Raw genomic sequence first — 22,981 nt, 5'->3', positions numbered from 1 at the left:
CCCAGGATTCAAAGGATTACCAAAGTATTATTCTTAAGGACTGTCCCGCAAAGAACAATGATACTGCACCCTCCCCGTTAGAGAAAACTCCGCAGCAGGAGTATAAGTTGAAACTCCGGTCTAGTAAAATAAGTCAGCCAGTTTGATTGTCTAAGTCCTCCCCTAGGTGAAACGGTTAGACTGTTTCTGACATGTATAAAATAGACCCCCATAGTGAGAGAGTTAGTCAAAACTCAATCCGATGTATCGTTTTTCTAAGTTTCATATTATTTCTCAGCATTATGATTTCCTGCACCAGTTATGCATTTTATCTGTATTTTCCAGTCTCTCATGTAAATAAGTCTTCTAATATTACAGTAGAACACACGTTTAGTGATCTGCCTCCTCATGAACTCTCTTACCGCCTCGCTATGCGAAATAATTCTTTCATCCGCATGTTACATTATTCACACCAGACCAGCAATGCCACTAATTGTTGGGTGTGTGGTCGACTCCCCCCTTTTCAGACACCGAAGGGAGTTCTGCCACTCTTTCCTTATCCTTTTTCACATAATGGTTCGTGTGGAGCATGGTCCACGTTAACGTCATCCTCAACAGATATGTCTTTTCTTAACAGTACGTGTTTTCCAGACAAGCAAGGTCTCCCCCACAGAACCGGGTTAGATCTAGAAAATGAAGTGTATAATTTAGGTAATTATTCTTCGAATTTCATGGTCCTGAATGTTCAGTCTGATACTACTCCAGACTTACCTGCAATTTCAGTACTACCAGTCAAAGGCGAATTATGTGTCCGAAATAATGGTTCTACACACGTAGGACATAGTGATTGTACTACTATTGTCAAGTATAGTGACAGTAGGAAATCTATTTTCAAAGCTTCACGTCATTCTTATTTTATTTGTGGTCAGACCGCATATGTTCGTCTGCCCCTCGATTGGGAGGGAACCTGTTACATTGCCTTCCTACTGCCACCAGTTTTTCTAGCCCCACCCGACTACCATAGGAATTCCCACCTAGTACATACTAGACACAAGAGAAACCTCCCGATTGTCGATTATACTGAAACTGCTCTAGAACAATATATAGATATCAATAAAGGTGTCTTCCCCTATTTAGGTACAGTTGTGAATAGTAAACTGATACGTAGGTTAACCAGAACCCTTGAAGCAGTAGTAATTGAGACTACTTCTGCTCTAAGTAATTTAACCGAAGAACAATCCTTTATGAGAATTGTCGTGCTCCAGAATCGTCTCGTCCTTGACGTCATATTGGCCGATAGGGGCGGGGCCTGTAGAGTCATCGGATCTAGTTGCTGCATTTTCATTCCAAATAACGCGCCGTCTGTTTATTCAGCTATAACCAGACTTCATAAAATTGCCCATCTGTTACACCAAAATCCAGGCACCTGGACATGGTCCGGTTGGTTCTGGAATATAATTTCCGCCTGGGGATGGAAAGTCTTGTCCTTTCTAGGTATTGCAGTAGCGATCATATTCAGCTGCTGCCTCTGTATACAATGTGGCCCTGCGATTTGCGGCATTTGTGCTACCTCTTGTATTCCTAGTCCCAAGCCCCGTTCTAAAACACGTTCCCAGAAAATTCGAGACGAGCAAATGATACTGTATGAAATGATAGATGGTATCATGAATATTGATGTTTCCTGATGGAAACGTAGTGACAAGGAGGGAATGTGGAAAAGTAAATTTTGCTATGTTCTGTGTCCCTACGTGTCATCCATCATATGTTATCTGTGCATGATTAATATGCATATGTTATTCCCCATGTTCGATTAAAGACGCAATTATAGTTGTGTCCACCTTTAGTATGTCAGTTTCCAGTTCTCGTGAATACTACGAATATCAGGCCTATGTAAAGCTACGTTGCCACGTTTCTCAGTGTGCACGTTATTCCATTGTAAAATCTCCGTTTCTAGGCCTCAAAAGGGCCTGGACACCAGATTCAGCTCCTGTCCCCTGAAGCCTCGCTGAGGAGCGATACAGCCCCCACCTGTATCCTCGACCCTTCACTTATTTCCTGCCTTACAGTGCCCGGTTCAGCCTGGCTCTGCTTCTGAGTCTGCCAAGAGTATGTTATGATTCGAGTTATCAGTACAGCCCTCCTTCTCTGCATTCCTAAAGCTACTGAATCGCATCAATAGTTTCCGTCATTGTCTAGCCTCTACGTCTCCATGTAAGAGAAATACTGCATTTAATGATCATTTAATATTCTTCATCACGCACTACATGTAGAATAATGCATGCTCCAGTCTTAGAGTCTGTTCGCCTTTACCCCGATAACATTTGGATTCTATCAACATGTTCTCTAAACATCAGATACTAGATACTGCTTAGGTACATGTCGCCCTGACTCTCCAGACTTCAGTCTCTGCTCCTAGCACAGAGCTCATAGCCCCCAGCTTCTCCTAGTAACACGTCATTGCCAGTTTGCGCGCACCATCAGGTTAGAGGTCCCGGCTCCTTAGGTAGCCCCCTCCATGGTTTCCACCCCATTCATGACATATTCTGTTACGTTTGCATCACATGTCTATGTATACGCCCTGTTACACCTCTTTTCACCCTTATCTTTCGCGACTGCTACGCGTCACGCCTATTGCTCCACCCACTGCTACGCCTATTGCGATGTAATGCTATGTGTTTGCGTTATGTATATATGCTCATGTACTGTTATTAAAAAGTTATCCTTCCTAGCCTTCTTGTCCAGATCCTGGCAGCGCTGCCAGGGCTTGCCATCCTATTCCTGTGCAGGTTGTCCTGTCCCTGTCTTTATGCTGTATTAAACCTGCAAAAACTCCTACTACCTCGAATCTTGACTCTTATTTATTGAGCTATCTGTTATTCATTTAAGCATTCAAAAATAGAGGTATTATTTATTTATTTACCACACTACCCCTACCTGGACGACTGGCTCGTTCAAGCCAAGTCGGAACAACAGTGCGCTGCAGACATGTCGACCGCCATTCACCTCCTACACAATCTGGGATTCTCGTTGAACTACCCAAAGTCGCATCTTCAGCCGGCACATGTCCGGCAGTTTCTAGGTGCGACGATCAATACCCTGACGGCCATGGCTCAACCAAACCAAGTCAGGATAGACAGCATGCAGTCTCTAATCCAGAAGTTCAGACCACGACACTCGCTTCCAGCGAGAGTGTTCATGCAGTTGATAGGCATGATGGCCTCCTGCATCTTCATAGTCCCTCACGCACGGTTACATATGCGCCCGCTCCAGGAGTGCTTAGCAAATCAGTGGACACAGGCTCAGGGGAATTTGACAGACCTAGTGTTGGTTACCAGTCGGGCATACGACTCTCTGCATTGGTGGACTCCACACAACCTTTGCAAGGGCCGACTGTTCCAGGAGCCAGTGCCACAGATTATCCTGACGACGGACGCATCTCTCCAGGGCTGGGGAGCTCATCTGCTCACTTACACAGTTCAGGGACTATGGACGACGCAGCAACAGAAGATGCACATCAACTATCTGGAACTGATGGCAATCTTCATGGCAATCAAGTCCTTCATTGTACATCTGTGCAACAAGGTAGTGTTAGTCCGGACGGACAACATGACCGCGATGTACTACATTCAAAAGCAGGGAGGCACCCACTCGCCACAGCTGTCTCATCTGGCTCAGAGCATGTGGAAGTGGGCCTTTCAGAGGAACATTTTCCTCATGGCAGAACACCTCCCGGGCAAGGACAATCAGATGGCGGATCTGCTCAGCAGATTCAGCCATCAAATGCACGAGTGGGAGCTACATCCATCAGTACTCCACCCGTACTTCCAGCAGTGGGGTCATCCGGAGATAGACCTGTTTGCCACAAACGAAAACGCAAAATGCCAACACTTTGCCGCCAGGTTCCCTCACCCACAGTCGCAAGGGAATGCGATATGGATGAACTGGTCAGGCAAATTTGCGTATGCTTTTCCACCAGCCCCTCTGATACCGCTGGTGGCAAGAAAGCTAAGGCAGCACGCGATGACTCTCATCCTGGTTGCTCCAACGTGGGCGCGCCAAGCGTGGTACACCACGTTCCTCGAACTCTCGGTGGTGCCGCATCAAAGACTGCGCCTCACGCCCAGACTTTTGACGCAGAACCATGGAGAAATTCAGCATCCAGATCCGCAACAGCTCAACCTGGCGATCTGGCTCCTGAAGTCCTAGAGTTTGGATACCTTAACCTGCCTCCAGAATGCATGAACATCATTAAAGAGGCGAGGAAACCTACCACCAGAGCATGCTATGCTGCGAAATGGAAGCGTTTTGTCATTTACTGTACAGCCAATGACATCAACCCGCTAGATGCGTCTATCCCTAACATCATTTGCTATCTGCTACATCTGTACAAGTGCAATCTAGCCTATACTTCCATTCGGATACATCTGTCCGCCATAGCAGCTTATCTTCAGAACAGGCAACATCTCTCTGTCTTCAGAGTGCCTGCCATTAAGGCCTTCCTTGAAGGTCTGAAACGAGTCATTCCCCCAAGAACACCGCCAGCTCCGGTGTGGAACCTCAATGTGGTACTCACCAGACTGATGGGACCACCTTTCGAGCCACTGCACTCGTGTGAACTCCAGTTCCTAACGTGGAAAGTAGCTTTCCTAATAGCTATTATGTCACTGAGGAGGGTTAGTGAGCTACAAGCGCTCACAATCCAAGAGCCATTCATTCAGATTCATCCAAATAGGGTAGTGCTACGCACTAACCCCAAATTCCTTCCGAAGGTGGTGTCACAGTTCCATCTCAACCAAACTATTGACTTGCCTGCATTCTTTCAAAACCCACAAACGGTGGCGGAAAGAATGCTCCATACCTTAGATGTACGGAGGGCGCTGATGTACTACATAGACAGGACACAACCCTTTAGAAAGACAAAACAACTTTTTGTTGCCTTCGCACCACAACACAAAGGCAACCCTATTTCCAAGGCAGGAATAGCCAGGTGGATTGTTAAGTGCATCCAAATCTGTTATCAAAAGGCCAAGCGCACTTTAACAATACCCCCAAAGGCGCACTCCACGCGCAAATTGGGGGCATCCATGGCTTTCCTGGGGAATATTCCTTTAGAGGACATTTGCAGAGCAGCCACGTGGGTTACACCACATACCTTTACAAAACACTACTGTGTTGATGTGCATTCCAAGCAGCAAGCTGCTGTAGGACAGGCTGTTCTCAAAACACTTGTTCAGGTTTCTGCAGCTGGCACAGGCAAACGCCGCTGATGGAGGGACTGCTATGTATTCTATGCTAAGATATGAATTTAGCAGCCCACATGCCTCGAACTGAATATGCTACTTACCAGTATGCATCTGTTCTTGGCATGTAGGGCTGCTAACATTCATATCGCCCACCCTCCTCCCCGGTGCCTGTCGCAGCTGCAGATATACTATTGTATTCAATCATTAGCATGGACATCCTTTACACTTTTCACTCCATCTTCTGCCACAATGGCGAAAAACAATCTGGGGATGGAGCCGATGCCCATGCGCACTGTAGTCCAGGGGAGGAGCCACCTATCTCAGGATACTTCGAAGACTCTTCCAGGACAACAATGTGCGATCATCCGGACCCAACACTAGGCGGCGATCTAATGCTAAGATATGAATGTTAGCAGCCCTACATGCCAAGAACAGATGCATACTGGTAAGTAGCATATTCATACTTACCCATAAAACCGAATTGTTGTTTTCCTCAATAGGATAAGATTGAACTGTTTGTGTCGACTTTTAAAAGACTAAAGTATTTTTCTGGAAAAACGTACTTGCTTGCGAAGATCTTGGTCTTAACGTAAAACCTGAACAAAGCTTATTTTTCTAAAATTGGTGTGAATCTCTTTTTTGAGTCTTGTGTCCCTTATTGGTCTATGTGGGTGCAATAAATGTCTTACACTCCTATGTGTTAGGCCTAAGGCTGCTCGCCCACACTACCACTAATAGAGCATTTTGTTTTTATTTTGAGCCCTGTGCCCTTCTGGGGAGTCTCTGGACTCTGTGCACGGTATAACCACCAAGTGCCATACCTTATATACAGAGCCAGCTTTCTACACTTTCCTATTCATTGTTGACATACATTTTCATGAACTACTAGCCTTCAACCTGCTTAATTTTATTCATGGCAAAATGTGCTTGTTGCTAGTATAAAACCTAATTTTCCAACCTTGCTTAACAACACCTGGTAATGGACCGCAAGTTTATTTCCTTCCCCGGTTTGATTTTTTTCATTTTAATTCTAGTTTTGTCTTGCCTCTGTTACAGAGAATAGAAACCAGTGCGCTAAGCAGCCAATAAGTCTATAGTACCTTGACCCGAATCTTTTATTTTTCCTCAGTACATTTAACTAGTTACAGATAAATCACCGTTAATTCCAGCTTATTACTCTTTTTTCTTTTCCAGATTAAAAATTCTTCTTTTAAAAACAGGGTTTTAAATTTCGTTTCAGCTTACCGTGCCCAGCAGGGTGAGGTTTTGAGGATGGCATGCCGACTTGATCCAAGGACTGGTTTCCAAATGGCCGGAGAATGGCTCAAGTACCAGCTTTTAGCTCCTATCGATACTGGACCAGTGAGCTGTGAGTTATATTTTAGATTTTTTTTAAATGATGTTTTCCGCTTATGCAATTGGATGTCGTAAGGATAGCCACCATTACATCCCATAGAATTACTTATCCACCATCACTTTGACCTCTTCGTAGCAGTGAATTGATCTTTACTGTGGCACCCTCGTTCTTCCCTAATGATAATGCACCCTTACCGTTGTAAGAAATTACATTTGAAAAAAATCTACTGAAACTTAAATAAAAACTTTATTAAAAGTATTGGCTAACCATCACCCTACCACTAATTTAAACTAAATTACAGATTTGCTTCCCCTTTGCCATGCTGTTCTCTATGAAGTTGTGGGATGCCCCTTGAGGTATTAGCACACGTAATTGTAGTAGGCTGAGATTCTTTGCAGATGTTACACTCTCCCCCCTCCACCCAGCCCCCGTTGAACCACTAGATAGCGATTTTTCGACTCTTTCAGTACACTGAAGCTTTCTAACCAGTGCCAGTGTTCTTTTGCTCTAAAAAGGAATTGTCTAAATGTAACCAAATATTGGCATGGACTTTAACACCCCTTTAAGTCCCTGATAAATGGTTCCCCAGATATGGGTACTAAAGAGGGTCCCTAAGGGCTGCAGCATGTATTATGCTACCCTAAAGGACCCACACAAAAACTGCATGCCTGCTGCCATTGCAGGATGCATGAAAGGGTTCAAGCCCTTCTGAAAACACAACCTTGCCCACTCCCTGTGGGCAAGGCCAAAGTACACTGCTTGTAATAAATGTAAGTCATCAATACAGCAGGCCTTAAGAGCCCTAAGGCAGGGTGCATTATATCATATGCAAGGACATAACTGCATGAGCAGCTAGGCCCCAGTGAAGTCTAGTTCTATTACTAGATATGGCAGGTAAGCAGGGAAACAATCCTATGGGATGTACTGGGCAGTGGCCATTACGTGTTAACCAGTTTTATAATGCCTTTCCTGAAACCTAGGATGTGTGCTATCCAATGCCTCGTCTTAATAAATCTACCCTGATTTCAGTGTCGGATTTATTATGACATGCTCCCAGAGGGCACCTTAGAGGTGAAAACCTGCTAGTTCTCTAGTCTATTGCTGACTGGTATCAACTAGCCTGCCACCACAGAAGAGTATCTGACATGCTGTAGGTGAGAGCTGGCGCTTTCTGAGGTGGGGAAATTGTGCCTGCACCAGAGAAAGTGTTATCACCTCCTCCAGCAGGATGGCTAGTGAATCTGCATACTGCCTTTGATATGCAACCCCAGCTTCCCCTAGACCTGGGAGATGCCACCCGCTGCCCCTTTGGCACCAGGACAGGCAGGAAATTTGCTTTGAACCACTAGGCTAGTCACACCCCACCGGTGGGCTGCCTGATGTGCTCCACAAAAAAGGGTTCCACCATCTTGTTTTGTTGTGGAATTAAGAACCCTGGGACAGGGTTATGCCCACTCCCCACACGGAGTGGTCATATAGGGGTGTAGTGCCCTTAGGGGTAGATAGCCCTGTGGCTACTACCTTACACTCCCCTTAATGCCGTTAAATTGAATATTTAGGTGGACCTCTGACACCAGGAACTTAGATTCTACTGCCTGAAAGAAGGAGAAAGAAGACCCGAAGTTGGCGAGATGTGGACTAGCTGTGGACTTTGCGTCAAACCCTGCTTGTCTGCTCCTGTTCCAACAGTAGCAAAGACCTGACTTGTTCTGCAGCTAGACATCCTCCCAGAGCCTTGGAGGGCTGCCAGCACTTAGCCAACCAGCCAGCATCGCCATTGAAGTGGAGATGCCACTTCCCTGCAGCCACCGACCACAATGTCCGGTTCACCTATCTGCTTACCACTGGGTCCACCAACGCAGCAGCTACCCAGGAGTATCTCACTGTGTTTCAGGAGGTTGGATCTGTCCCCCTACCAAGTTGGAAGACGCCTGGACCCCCTAGGAGTCACTCTGCACCAACACCCAGCGTACTGGACCCCTCGCAGCAGCCAAGGCGTGTTCAGTGTCCACCCCAGTCACCAACACCGCCAAGACAGACCTACCGACATGGAATGTCCGCATCAAAGAGGCCAATAAGTTATCTATCAGGGTTTCTGTGGACTGCTTGTAGAACTCATTGGGAAGACCTTTGCCACTCAGCGATTTGACAGGTTTTAATACTTTCACTGCACAGCAATTCCTGCCTGCTTAACGATCCTCTCAGCTGAGACATGGCAGCAACAGCCCTGCCAAGTAAGCAGACCGCTCACAAGCCCGCTCAGCACACTGTGGTGCAGTGTGCACCTTTCGCAGATAGTCAGCGACAATGTCATTTATTGTCTGCTGTGTATGGACTGCTCATCCCCATCAATCTCTGATCACTAGAATAAAATGAAATTAAGTGAAATACCAGCTTTTGTAAAGCGCACAGCTACCTCTGTAGAGGTGTCCCGGCGCTGGGGGCCGTCGGGAAGATTAAGCGAGCTATTCCCCCAGAGTCGCATGGTGCTGGGCTAACCTGCCGCCGGTGCAGGGGATCGAACTGTGAACCCCTTGGTCCGGAGTTAGGCACACTGGCCGCTGCACCACACCTCTTCCACTAGGATAGGGCGCTTTACAGTCTCAGATTTTATCAGGTGGCCAATGAGCGTCCTGTCTTGTCACCCTCTAAATACCAGTGCCTCCTGCCCGCATTCCTGTTATTTTTTTCAAGTTGGTCCCACAGTTCGCACACCCTGTGGCTCAGTCTGTCCCAGTCTTTTAAAGCTGCCGGGTTTGTGAAGTGTTTTCCCCAACTTCCCTAGTTGAGTTTTCTGTTTAAGCAAGTCTCCCTCCAGGGTACGGCGTATGCTGTGGTCGTCGGAAACACCCCTCGAATGTCCACCTTCATGGCGTCCCATTGTGTGGCCCTGCTTCCTGCAGTCTTCCTGTTGTTGTTTTTGAGGTATTGTGTCAATGCCTCCAGCAATGTATTCCTGAAGATTGGATCGGTCAATGCATCCGCATTAAGCCTCCATAGTGGCACCTTCGGTGTATGTTGTTGCAGTGAATATGTTAGAAGTAGTGATCCGAGCCATATCGGACCAGATAATGCACGCCCACCACCTTCTGGGCAGCAGCTGTGAAAAAAAAAAGTCCAAGCGCCTGTATGTGCTCGTTGCTGGAGTGTAACAATAATAGGAGTGTATTTGTGGATGGCTCTTGTGCCAGATGTCCTAAGTCTAGACTGCACCTGCAGAAGGGCTTTGGTCACATGGGGCTTAGTACCCTGTCGGGAGGGGGTTTGAGATCTATCTAATTGGTCAACTAGCACGCAGTTACGATCACCCCCCAAGATGACTGCCGCCGCTGGGGAGATCTGCACCGCTTTCAGCACCGAACCAAAAAAAGGCTCCATTGTCAGTGTTGGGTGCATAGACCTTTATAAGACAGCGATCATGTATGTCTAGGGTAACCTCTGGGATGATATATCGCCCCCTCTGAATCCAGGCACACCCATGTAGGTTTAAATGGGATCCAGGGCCCACCAATATCAGGGCTCCTCAAGCATGCCCCGAGTAGGACCTACCCCTGGCATCTTTTCTTTGGGCAGTCTTCCCCACAAGTGAGTCTACTGCAGAAGCACCACTGCTATTCTGGTCCTCCAGATGTTTGCGTATAATACCCGGTTACGTTTTGCCAGGTTTTTCAGACCCCGCACAAACTTATACCATGGCCACTGGAATTAGGAGGCTGGTTTGAGTAAATTATGCAGCAAGAAAAGGCAAACTTTGCAGCATAATGCTTCACATTTTGTGATAGTATTACTTAATTATTTTGTCATGTTTAAACTTGGTAACACTGTCTGGGCATTGTTGGAAATGGGATCCCTGGCTGGCCAGAGCTTTCGCCAAAGTCAGTCAGAGACCACCACTCCCAAGTCAGGGCAAGGGAGTTACACGCCAAGATAACCCCTGCTCACCCTCTAGGTAACGTGGCGCGAGTAGCAAGGCTAAACTTGGAGGCGATGTGAGTTAAGTATTTGCACACGCACCCCAGCAACAACACCCAAAGGCCCACCACAAAGGAAACTCCACACAAGGTTATATAAAAATAGCCTTTGTATTACACCAAAACACATTAGATAAAAACACACACTTTACAATGTGCCAGAGGCACGGGCAGAATTTACAGGGGATATGTACAAGACAGGGCCACCTGGACCACTGTCAGGAATCAGCACTTTTAGAACTAGCAATACAATACTTGTAGGCCTAGAACTTGGAGCCTATCGGACGGTACCTTCCGTCCTGGTTGCGCAGGATAATGCGAGTGATCTCCTTAGTAGGCTTTAGCGGGCGACCGGCTAGCTACAAGCGTTTCTCTGGGGCGACCAATGTGTGCGGCTCAGAAGAGGAGGGGGAGGCAGGATGCGGGCGGCCCAGCGAAGCGGCGCGGCTCAGGGGAGAGCGGCGCAGCTCGAGGCTTGGACGGGCGGCTGGCACGAGCTGCCGAGGGGAGTGAGCGAGGCACACTTCAGCGAGGCCCCAGTGGCCCAGGGAGATCAGACAAGTCCCAGCAATTTGTCAGGGAAGGCACAATAGATACCAATACCCAAAAGAAACCTTATTGCCAAACCTGCAAGCAGGTGGGTCATTGGAAAACTGACATCAGTTGCCCAAAGAACCCCAATAAGGAAAACATACCCTCAAGTAACACTTCCAAGCCACCTGTTACTACTAGTAGTAATCCCCCAGGTGGTGGGAGTGCCCCCAAGAATATGGGTGCATTTACTTTGGGAGTTCCTGGGGACTCTGGCCTAACCAGGTCCCCTGACTTAGATACTCTTGTCTTTGAAAATGGCATGGGGTTTGCCAACTTCACTGCTTGTCCCAACACTTTGAGCAAGTACAGACAGGAGCCCCTCATCAATGGTATAAAAGTTGAGGCCTATAGAGATACAGGGGCTAGCATCACCATGGTGACTGAGAGCCTAGTCCCCTCAAGGCAACTTTTACCTGGAGCCACATACCAGGTGACCAATATTGATGGAGTGCAGAGAGATCATCCCATGGCAGTGGTAAATCTCAGCTGGGGAAGTGTCACTGGCCCCAAGAGAGTGGCAGTGTCATCAAACTTGCCTGTAGATTGCCTACTGGGGAATGATTTAGAGATCTCAGCCTGGGCTGAGGTAGAGCAAGAAACCCATTTCAAAATGGTAAACCTCCATGGTAAGGTTAGTGGGGCAGTGATAGCCACAGCCCCAGTCCAAGATGTCCTCCCTGAACAGGTCAGGAGGGCTGTGCCAGTCACAGCCCAATCTCAGACAAATTCCTTCCCAGAACAGGTTGGCAAGGCTGTGATGGTAACAGCCCATACCCAAACTGAGTCCCCTCCTGAAAAGGTTGGGAGAGTTGTGATGGCCACAGCTCAAACTCAGACAGATAATAGTGTTGTGAAGCCTGAAACTATGGATCACTCCACTCAGACAGAGCATTGAGGAGGAAGAGAAATCTTCCTCCCACCAGACTTTAGGAAAGGATCCGCCTCCTCAGGGAACTGATCTGACCCCTTGTGAAGAAACTGCCCCAGAGGTAGTCAGGCCTAGCCTGGCAGAACCCCTGATGTCAGTGGACCCTTCCAAGGTGGGACCCAGTCTGGAGCAGGTAACCTGCCCCTCTCTACCCTGCCTAGTCAGCCCAGGGCTGTAGAGGTCAGGGAGGCCAGTGTTGGACCCCAAAGGGCCCCCTGTCCAAAAGAATTCCCCAATCAGCAGATTAAGGGCACTGAAGCTAGTAGTCCTAGCCAAGTGAAAATAAAACAAACTCCTGAGGGATCCCCCTTAAAATTAGCTAGGGACCTCCCCCCAGATGGACACTGTTGGGCACAGCCAAACTTGGGACCTGAGGGCCCCAGACCTGACCTGTCCCTCCAGTAAGCCAAACAGAGGGACCCAGCCTCCAGCTTTAGGTAGCCAGAGGTTGACCCTGAGAGCTCACAGCAACTCAGTCCTGGAAAGAAAGGCACACATGGTAGATGGTGATTGGAGGAAGTTGAGCCCAACATTAGTGGAGTCTCACTTCAGTACTCCATCCCAGCACCAGCCTTTTACTTTGCCAAAACACACCACAGGTAGAGATTCCCTATGGTGGAGACCCTCAGATATCCTTAGGGTGAGGGATTGCTTAGTGGACCATGAGATAGGGGGTAACCATGCCAGTGCATATACCACCTCATATGGCCACTCGGGCAATATAGGCTTACCTGGTCAAGGATAGCCTTATCTCCTTTCGTTGGGGGCGGGGGGGTTGTGTAGGAAGGTGGATACCTGACTATGGTTGCCCCCAACTTTTTGCCTGGTGTTTTGCTGGTTTTCTGACTTTTTTGACCTGGGGCCCTGCTATTCAGGACCCCAGGCCCACTGCTCTCTCTGTTAAAATAGATTCCATGTACCCTAGGTACATATCTAATTGGATACTGAGTCACCTTATCAGCCCCTGTACAGTGTACCTTAGGTACCCAGGGCATAGGTGCACACAGGGCCTACCAGGGGCTGCAGCATGTATTATGCCACCCCTGGACTGACTAACTAAACAGACACAACTGGCTGCTTGACAGCTGGGAGCAAGGTGGTGTAATCACCCTTTGCTTTAGATATAGTATACCTATATCTAAACCTCAAATGGGCACACAGATCTCCTATCAGTCACTCCTATGGCAGGCCTTAACAATCCTGGAGGCAGAGTGCTTGGAATCGTGTGAGATGGTGCTCTGGCATGAGCTGAGCCTGTCTGCGGCTTTCGGGATCTATCCCTTAGCCGTTTCCATGATAGCGTCAGACCATATACTCTTAAGTGCCTTATAATCCTCGCGGTTATGGTAACTTGGGTCTGACATTATCTAAACATGTCGTGTAAGGTGTCATACGCTTTGGAATACTACCCCCTCGCCAGTTCTGGCGACGGGGGTAGCATTCCACCCCTCTAGAGGGAGAAGACATGTTGGTAGCTGTAACCCCGGTTAAAGTTCAACACAGCCTCAGCTCCACAAAATGGATGCTGCCACCGAGACACATGTCTGCCCTCCTGCTGCTGGGAGTCCTTCCAGCAACGGAGGCATGGACAAAGGGTTTCCTGTCAGGGGCGGTGCCAGCACCATCCCAGACAGGATTTTGTGTATCCCAGGTAGGCAGGGCTAAGAGGAAGGTGACTGCAAGTGGCACCCCGGTGCTCACTGTGCATATGCCGGCTCAAACCAGTTCCAGGGGCCCACCAGCCCCGGAGCTGGGGAGAGACCGGACAAAGGACAGGGGTGTAACCACCCCCCTCCTGGTCCCACCCATGGGCAGGACCTAGTCGCGTGCCAGCCAGCCCCCTTTTTGAGAATAAAGGTAGGAGTAGGCCCCCTTCCCAAATTAGATAATTCTGAATCTTGATGACTTTCCACGAAAGAACTCTTGAACCTTTCTGAAGACTCTCCCTTGTGGCTAAGGAGTAGCCACCCTGCACCAGCAGGCACCACCTAAGCGCTTGCGGTTTGCTGCACGTCCATCCTCCGGATCAAGACTGCCCAGCTCGACGAGACCCGGATTCCCCGCCATCTCTGACCTCTACCTGCCTCTACAGCTCAGCTGAGATTTGTGGGTGTGACGAGACCTGGGGGACCGCCCATCTTCAGAACCTGCACGACGCTTATCCAGCACGACCGCCGAGGGATCCTCGAATGAGTGCTTTGGGGTTTGAGAAGCCCTAACCCTGAGCAGCTCCAGCACCGAAGTCCAGCCTCCCAGCATCCACGAGATCTGCGTGGGGCCCTTCTGCTCTTTGCTGCTCACCGCGTTGTCCGGCTACTTGCCTGCTGGCTTGTGGCCCTCCTGACGACGAACCACGACACTTCCATCGCTGGTCTGGTTGCTCCAGACTGGCCCTAGCTCCCCTCCAACAGAGGAGCACCCCGGACCCTCCTGGTCCACTCCAGACGCCATCTTGAGTCCACTGCGTGGGCTTGCCTTTGCCAAGGCTTGTTGCTCCAATCCTGGTTTCAGCAGCGCCGACAGCAGACACCTTCGTGGGACAGCTCGCCCCTCCATCCTGGTCGCCGACAACGCCTCCTGGTCCGAGAGACTGCAGAGCCCAGCGTCGCCCACTCACCTGGTCGAGGTGACTTCATCCGGTGCCATCCTGGTGCCCATCTGATCACTGGCTAGTGATCAAGAACTGAGTCCCCTCTGCTTTCAGGTCATCTTCAAATCCGATCCAGGCTTGGATCCCATCGAACGTCATCACTGGTCGCCTGCCAGCAACTTCTTCTTTCAGGCTCCATAGACTGTAACGAGGATTCCCGACGTCTTTTGAACCCTATGCAGCCGCAGCCCCTGGGCTAGGTAACTCGAGCATTTCGGTGCTCCAACGTAGGTTCACTATCCAAGTGTCCAGATCCTTTTTCGTTTTCAGCCTAACTAGTCGGATTCGTCCGATAACTGTAACTTTACGAAATCTAGCATCCATAGACTTTGTCCCGCATCCCGCGTGAGAGTGCACACTCTGCACCCGATCTCCCTAGGCCTCTTGCTTGTAATCTGAAGGTTCAGTAGTGTAGTACTAGCGATCCTGAAGCCTCTGGATCTTGTTACTTACCTGCTAGTATTTCGCATTCCACTTTTGTAGTATATGGTTTTTCGTGCCCCTCGGGCATTTGTGTAAATTGTGCAACTTAAAGTATTTTCTTAAGAGTTTTGTGTTGTGCTTAGCTCCCTGACTCATAAAGAGTTCAGGGTAGTCTTGTTATAAATAAATATACTTTATTTTCATAACAACTTGTGTGGTGTCCTTTCACTTGGTGTTCAAGGGGTAAATGTGATGGTAAAACAGCTGGCTTAACACGCCCTCTAGAGTTTAGCCTAAAGACTGCTCTTGTCCATGCTACTAGGATAGCTGGTCTATCAGGTTGACTTACAACCAATCATCAATAAGGGTTGTTTGGTATGATACAAAGTGATCACTAGAATAGTGAGCACTATATATCAGGCCAACTTCTCACAGGGATGAAGGAGTGCGACTCACTCCTAAGTCCAGAACATGTCCCTCCTAAAATGGTGCAGCTGCCTACTTACTGCTGGGCAGCTGTGACTCATAACTGCGGCCCGGGGCCGTCACTGGCCCTTTGGCAAAACTGCGCCAACTGGTTGGAGCCCACCGGCTCTGGAAATACCCATTGCGCACTTTTGGAGCCCTCTAGGCTCTGAGGACAATGGCACCCCCACGTTGGAGCTCGCTGGCTCTGTGAATGTTCACGAGTCCCCACGGGACCTTTAAGGCAATCTGGGCACGTTGGAGCGGCCCCCTGCAGGTCGGGGCCGCTTGGGGAAAGGCACGGTGCCCTCACTGGCACCTCGCAGGGTTGGCTAGCACAATTACAGCCCCATCGTTGGAGCTGGCCCCTGACAGACGGGGCGGCTCACGAATGCAGAAAGGCTTTGTGCCTCGAAGGGCACACACCACAGGGAGCCCCCCACCGTACCGGCTCTCTGTAGCGGGGGCTCCTCCTCTGGGCAGCGCGGGGCTCTCCACTCCTCACGGGAGCCTCGTGGACATGGCCGGCTGCTTCTCTCTTCGCTGCTCGGCTGCGGGGGCGGGACTTCCGGTTCGCCTCTCCCGGGCCGCGCAGGGATTGGCCGGCCGGCCCAGCACTTCTGGGTCGTCGCAGGCAGCGCGGCGGCCCGAAGGGGGCTGCACACACTCCTGGGCTGCGGCGGTGATCTCGAGGGGCAATGCCGGGTGGGCACCGGCGACTTCAAAATACAAAATGAATCGAGGTGGGCACTCGATCGGGCCGCGGAGATAGCGGAAAGGTCCCTGGCGGGGTGGGCACCTGCCAGGGGGCAAATTAATTACCAATAAGCGAGGTGGGCACTCGCTAGGGCAGGCAAAGCGCTCCCAGCGCTAAAAGGCAGAAAAAGCGCTCTTAGCGCTATATGGGAAAACAAAGCGCTGCCAGCGCTAGAGGGCAATTACAGCGCTCTCAAGCGTTAGGGGCAGCCACAGCCCTGGGGCAAGGACAAAGGCACAGCAGAAGGTCCTGGGCATCAGGAGGGGCATGCAGGGCCCAGGGGCCAGCGCACAGGGCAGGAGACAGCCCCCATGGCGGTCCCTCCTGGGCCCCACCAGCAGCAGCCCCCTCAGGATCCTGGAAGAGAACAGATTCTGAGGGGACACAGCCCCATTTTTATACTAGTAAATCCTTTGTTCTTTGGGCAGGGTGGGGGCAGAACCAGTCGCAGCTGGTCTGTGAGCACTGTTGATGGGCTCAACCACCCTCTCTATTCACTGGAAGGGCTAGGGTCATCAGTCACACCACAGGGGGGCGGAGCCAGCATTGTCAGGGGAAAACCCAGCCTCATTCAGGACACAGGTACACTCCTCCCCAGCCATCAGCATGCTAATCTCCCACTCACCACCGGGCAGACCCATCCAGACTTCCTGGAGCCTGGCATGCCAGCCAGCTCCAGCCAATCACGCTCCAGCACCCTCACAGCACACGTACAGCCATGTCTAGGAATGGCACTTCCCCACTAGACACATACAAGCTGCACATACCGTTGCGCAGCATTCACTCCCACGAGTTCACACATACCAAACTCGAGCCTGCACTCCCCACGCATCAGGAACAACCAGGGACACATACATTCCCCATGCATTCCTATGGGAGGGCAGGCCTATCTTACACACGCACTCAGGGAGCGCACGCACTTTACACTGCGCCACAGTGTCAAAGTGCGCAAAGACCAGAAATCACTATACTTCAAGGCAAAAAGTTCAGGGGTGAACCTGCCACAAGGCCCAAGTCCAACAGGCATTGGTTGCACCTCATTAGTACCAGTTTAACACTTAACTGTATCAATAAGCAACAGAAAGGTGACAAGTCCAGATCATGCAGCAAATTATAGATTGTGGCGAATGCGGCACATCTATAATTATTCTAAAAACTCTGCTGCTGTAGAGTCGCATAATTCCAGTGGTCCTGACTTCTACTGAGTTCCCAGACCTTCCATAAGTAAGCATCAAGTGACAACCAGTTCTCAAGCACCTGTATATAAAGGAGTGATAGTACTATACTCTCTTATCCTCCAAATATGGAAGCTTCCCTATTTCTCATATCCAGTCATAACAATTTAAGCAGAAAGAAACAGGACGTAAACAAGAATAACAAAAAGTAAGCCTCACTGCAGTTTCCCTCCTGCGCCCACCTACCCCAACTAAAGTACTAGTAAATCACAAAGTGTAGTTTTGCAGCGTGAATCTTTCTGGATTCACTATGCTGTGCATTATTCCGCGGTCTTGTGGTTGGGTCCAGGTTCGTAGTCTTTTCTTTGTTTTTTTTTTTGTTTTTTCTTCGCCCAGGTGGGCGTCGGCGTCACACCCCCTTGGGTGTATTTCCGGTGACGTCGGCATGCTTCCTGCGGAAGCTCCCACTCTTGGGCGCCATCTTCAGATTCTTTTTTTCCGCGGTCGGGTCTGGATCGTTCCCGTTTGGGCTCCAGACATTTTTGGGGAAAGAAGAAAGAAAATACAGAAAAGACGAGGAGAAGTCATCTGAAGACTCCAGGGGACTTCATCGACGAAAGATCAGCAAGGATAAGGCGTTTTCCATCGAGATCCTCGACGACCGTCGACGAACACGCGACCAGAGAGACCCTGGACGCTCGATGATGGACAACACGCCGTTCAAGTTCTGCCGTAACTGCCACCACAAGTACGCGCAGAAGGACCAGCACCCGGTATGCAACCTTTGCCTACCCTGAACCACGAAAGCGGAGACTGCAACGCCTGTTCTGCCTTCGCCCCGAAGACCCTTCGTGTGAGAGAGAGGCAGAGGGTAGCACACGCCGCCTTGCAGGGGAAGGCCCCGACTCCGTCACTCTACGAGCTGGGGATGTCCTCCGAGGAAGAAGACAACGCTGCCGCCGAAGACGACAGCTACACGGTCGTAGAGACCGATTACACGAAGACTTCTGACAAGGTAGGAGACTCTTCGGCCCCCAAGAACCCGAGAGACTCTGAGTCTAGAAAAATCGAGGGCAAGACCCCGAAAGCGCCGACGCCAAAAAAGGCGGCGTCCGCGACTACTCCCAGGCCCAGCGGATCCTCCGAGAAGGAGTCCCCGGCGCCGAGAGCTGCTGATCAGCAGAAAATGTCGAAAATCGTCCCGAAAAGGATCGATCGACGCTGAGGGAGAAAGACCCAAAACTGACGACGATGACCAGAGACCCAAAATCCGGTTCGACGTCGACGTCGAAAACTTCGACACCGAAAGGCACGGCGACGAGCCATCCGCCGAAAAGAGCGGCCGACCCATCCGACGCGGAACACGCGGCCGAGATGGAGAAGAAGAGAAGGCGCCTCGAGGCAGAAATGGAGAACATCATGCAGCGGAAGAAAGATTTCGACGCAAAGATGAAAGCCTTCACGATCCCTCACAAGACCAAGCCACCGGTGGTGGAGGCGGTCGAGGAGGAAGAGGAGATCGCCGAAGTCGCCGAGGAACAAGACCAGGACGTCGAGGTGATCGACGACCAGGAGGAGTACGAGAATCCCTACGATAGTTACAACTATGGGGAGGAAGAGGATGATGGCAGGACGGACACCGAGTCGGCACCCTCTGACCTTCAGGAGGTAGATTACATCGATGTCGACACCGACAGCCCGGAGGAGGTGGTCGACACTTACCCCTCGAGGCCCTCGCCGCCGACATCGGGGCCTACAACTCGGTGATACAATCTGCCGCAGCAGCTTTCAAGCTTAAGCTCGACGAAGAGAAGCAGAAAGCAGACTTCCTTCTAGAAACATTGCTCCCAACACAAACGAGGAGCCAATTCCTTCCAATGCTCGAAAGCGTCTTGGCTCAGGGGAAGCAAGCATTCAGGGAGCCCGCAACATGCAAGGCAGTAACTCCCAGAACTGAGAAAAAGTACAAACATGCCACAAAGGACCCGGCCTACATTCAGGGCACGGTCTCCGCAGACTCCATTATCACGGCCACAGCAAGGAGGAGGGCTAACGTACCCACTACCTCGGACCCGCCACCGGATAAGGAGAGCAAAAGGATGGATCTGGTGGGCAGAAGGATCGAACGGAATGCCGCGACCCACTGGCGCATGGCTAATTCCAACGCCCTGATAAATAGGCACATGTACCAGATCATGGAGGGGCTGGGGCAGTTGGTGAAGGACCTGCCCCAGGATGCCAGGCAGAAGGCCGAAAAGCTGGTTGAAGAGGGTAAGAACGCAGCTAATTCTTGCCTTAAGACGGCCCTGGATTGAGGCAGACACAGCCAGCAGGCTCATGATGATGGGTGTCACGGAAAGGAGGCACGCCTGGCTCAGGATCTCAGGTTTCAAACCGGAGGTGCAACACAGCATCCTGAACACACCGTTCAACGGCAGCACGCTTTTCGGAACAACAGTTGATGAAACGCTCAGTCAACTGAAAAAAGATAACGAAACAGCAAGATCCATGGGAGCATTGCAGTTCAGAGGGAACAAGAGGGGCACCCCGTCACGGAGGCCCGGCGGGAGAGGCGGAAACCAGCCAGGTACATCTCACCAGGCTTTCCAGCAAACGCACCAGGCAGACTCGCAGGCTCAGCATGGTCAGCAGAAGCAGTCCTGGCAGTACCAACAAAGAGGCCAGTCCTTTCGAGGGAGAAACGGACGGGGACAAAATAGGAGAGGAGGGCAGCAGCCCACCTCTAAGTGACTTCAAAAAACTCAGTGTGCCCGCCCACAAAAAAGATCCCAGGGGGCAGCACGTACAGATGGGTCAAGACAAACTAGACACCTACGACCACATGACACCAGTGGGAGGAAGATTAAGGTTTTACCTCCGAGAGTTGAGAGAAATCACATCAGACAAATGGATCCTCAACATTATCCAATTTGGATACTGCATAGAGTTGGAGGGGAGGCCAACAAGCAGAAAACCAAAAAGAAAAACACTAGCGAGCAAGCAGCTGCAGTGTCTTCAGGAGGAGGCAAAGGAACTCCTGCGGAAGCAGGCCATAGAACGGGTACCCTTCAAGGAAAGAAACACAGGAATATACTCAACGTACTTCCTGGTACCAAAGGTAGATGAGACAATGAGACCCATTCTAGACTTACGGTTCCTGAACAAATTCATAAGAACGCAAAAATTCAAAATGACCTCCCTGCAAGAGGTGCTCCCACAATTGCAGACCGGGGACTTCATGGTCACAATAGACATCAAAGACGCCTACCTGCACATCCCAATGAACAGAAAGCACAAACACATGCTCAGGTTCACCATTGGAGAAAGCCACTACCAGTTCACGACACTGGCCTTCGGACTAAAATCAGCACCAAGAGTTTTCACAAAGAGCCTCGCAGCAGTCGCAGCGCACCTACGAAGGCAAGGTATACACGTATACCCTTACCTGGACGACTGGCTGGTGAAAGCAAACTTATACCAGAAATGCAAGCAGCACGCACATACAGTGACGAGCACGCTCATAAGCCTGGGGTTCTCCATCCATTGGAAGAAATCATCAATGGAGCCGGAACAGGTCAAAATCTTCCTGGGAGCACAGATCAACACCTTACAGGGCAAGGTGTTCCCCAGCGAGAAGAGGGCGAGGGCGCTGGTGAAGGAAACTCGCCTCTACCGGAAGGGACAAGCTCGGACAGTGAGGACTGCGAGCAAGATCATGGGCATGATGGCATCATGCATCCACCTAGTACCAAATGTACGACTCCACTTGAGACCCATTCAAGAATGGCTACAGGAGCAATGGTCACAAGCTACAGACGGTTGGGAGGATCTAGTGGTTGTAACGCACGCAGTGCAGAAGGAGATGGCATGGTGGACCATGGAGAACATAACAAGGGGAAAGCCTCTAACGCCCCCAACGCCAACAGTGACCATCACCACAGACGCATCCCTGAAGGGATGGGGCGCTCACATGGAGGAGCTCAAGGTGAGGGGACTGTGGACGACAACAGATGCGGCAAAGCACATCAATTACCTAGAACTGAAGACAATCTTCCTTGCACTGAAAGACTTTCAAACAAGACTGTACAAACACAAGGTATTGATACAAACAGACAACACCACTGCGATGTTCTACATCAACAAGCAGGGGGGCACACAGTCAGCACCGCTTTCAACGCTGGCGCAGGAGATATGGAGATGGGCCATCCCTCTCAAGATAGACCTGCTAGCCATACACCTACCAGGGAAGGACAACATACAAGCCGATTGGCTCAGCAGACAGACATCGGCATCCCACGAGTGGGAGCTCAATGCTCAGGAGACAAGGTACCTGTTCGACAGGTGGGGGACACCATCGGTGGACCTGTTTGCCACACGCCAGAATGCAAAATGCCAAAACTTCGCATCCAGGCAGCCCGAGGAGGGGTCACTGGGGAATGCCCTATGGATAGATTGGTCAGGGACATTTGCTTACGCCTTTCCCCCGATACCACTGATGCACAGAGTGCTGAGCAAGTGCAGAGCGAGCAACATGACGCTGATACTGGTCGCACCACAGTGGGCGAGGCAGACATGGTACTCGCAGATCATGGAGATGACACAGTGTGCACCCCACAGATTCAGCAGGAGGAAAGACCTACTCTCCATGCAGAACGGAGAGGTACTACATCCAGAGCCAGAGAGCATGAGCCTAGTGGCGTGGCTCCTGAGGACATAGAGTTCGCACATTTGAGACTACCAGAAAGCACCCTGAGGGTACTTCGGGAGGCACGAAGGCCCAGCACTCGAAAGTGCTACGTTGCGAAATGGAAAAGATTCACAATATGGTGCAGACAGGAAAGACTCCACAATAAAATGAAGAGGGACTCCACAGTGCTAAGGTACCTGACGCACTTGCTGGAGAAGAACCTTAGCTCATCCTCCTTAAGAGTTCACTTGGCAGCGATAGTCGCCTACACAAGGGGAGAAACGTGCAGGAGCTTCTTCACATCACAAGTGGTGAAGAGATTCCTAGAAGGAGCGAAAAGGATCGCACCACCCAAGCGGGTGCCGCCACCTGCATGGAACTTGAACACAGTCCTAACGGAACTCATGAAAGAGCCCTTTGAACCACTTCACAAGGTCTCCCTAAAGATGCTAACTATGAAAACAGCCTTCCTGGTTGCAATAACGTCCTTACGCAGAGTAAGCGAGCTTCAAGCGCTGACGCTACAAGAACCCTACATACAAATACACAACGATAGAGTTGTGATGAGGACTGACCCACACTTCATGCCGAAGGTGGTATCCAAATTTCACATGAACCAGTCTATACAGATACCGAGTTTTTTCCAAAAACCAACAACTAGCGCAGAGCGAGCTCTGCACACCCTGGACGCCAGAAGGGCAGTCATGCACTACATTGAAAGGACAAAGGGACACAGGAAAACAAAACAGTTT

At 50.3% G+C, this 22,981-nt stretch overlaps 1 protein-coding gene across 4 annotated transcripts in view; it reads left to right on the top strand.

The window, feature by feature from the left end:
• The window catches only part of LOC144762309 (exportin-5-like), a 949,573-nt gene that overhangs the window by 102,219 nt on the left and 824,373 nt on the right, over positions 1-22,981 (top strand). For all 4 annotated transcript variants that reach the window (XM_078647462.1, XM_078647460.1, XM_078647463.1 and 1 more), the window contains exon 13: positions 6,463-6,591. In XM_078647462.1, coding sequence (XP_078503588.1) covers positions 6,463-6,591 — 129 coding nt within the window. The remainder of the gene's footprint in view (positions 1-6,462; positions 6,592-22,981) is intronic.

Source organism: Lissotriton helveticus, chromosome 6, assembly GCF_964261635.1.
Source record: "Lissotriton helveticus chromosome 6, aLisHel1.1, whole genome shotgun sequence".
NCBI lineage: Eukaryota > Metazoa > Chordata > Amphibia > Caudata > Salamandridae > Lissotriton > Lissotriton helveticus.
Note: the sequence above shows the minus strand (reverse complement) of the source record. Positions and strands in the feature narration are given on the sequence as shown.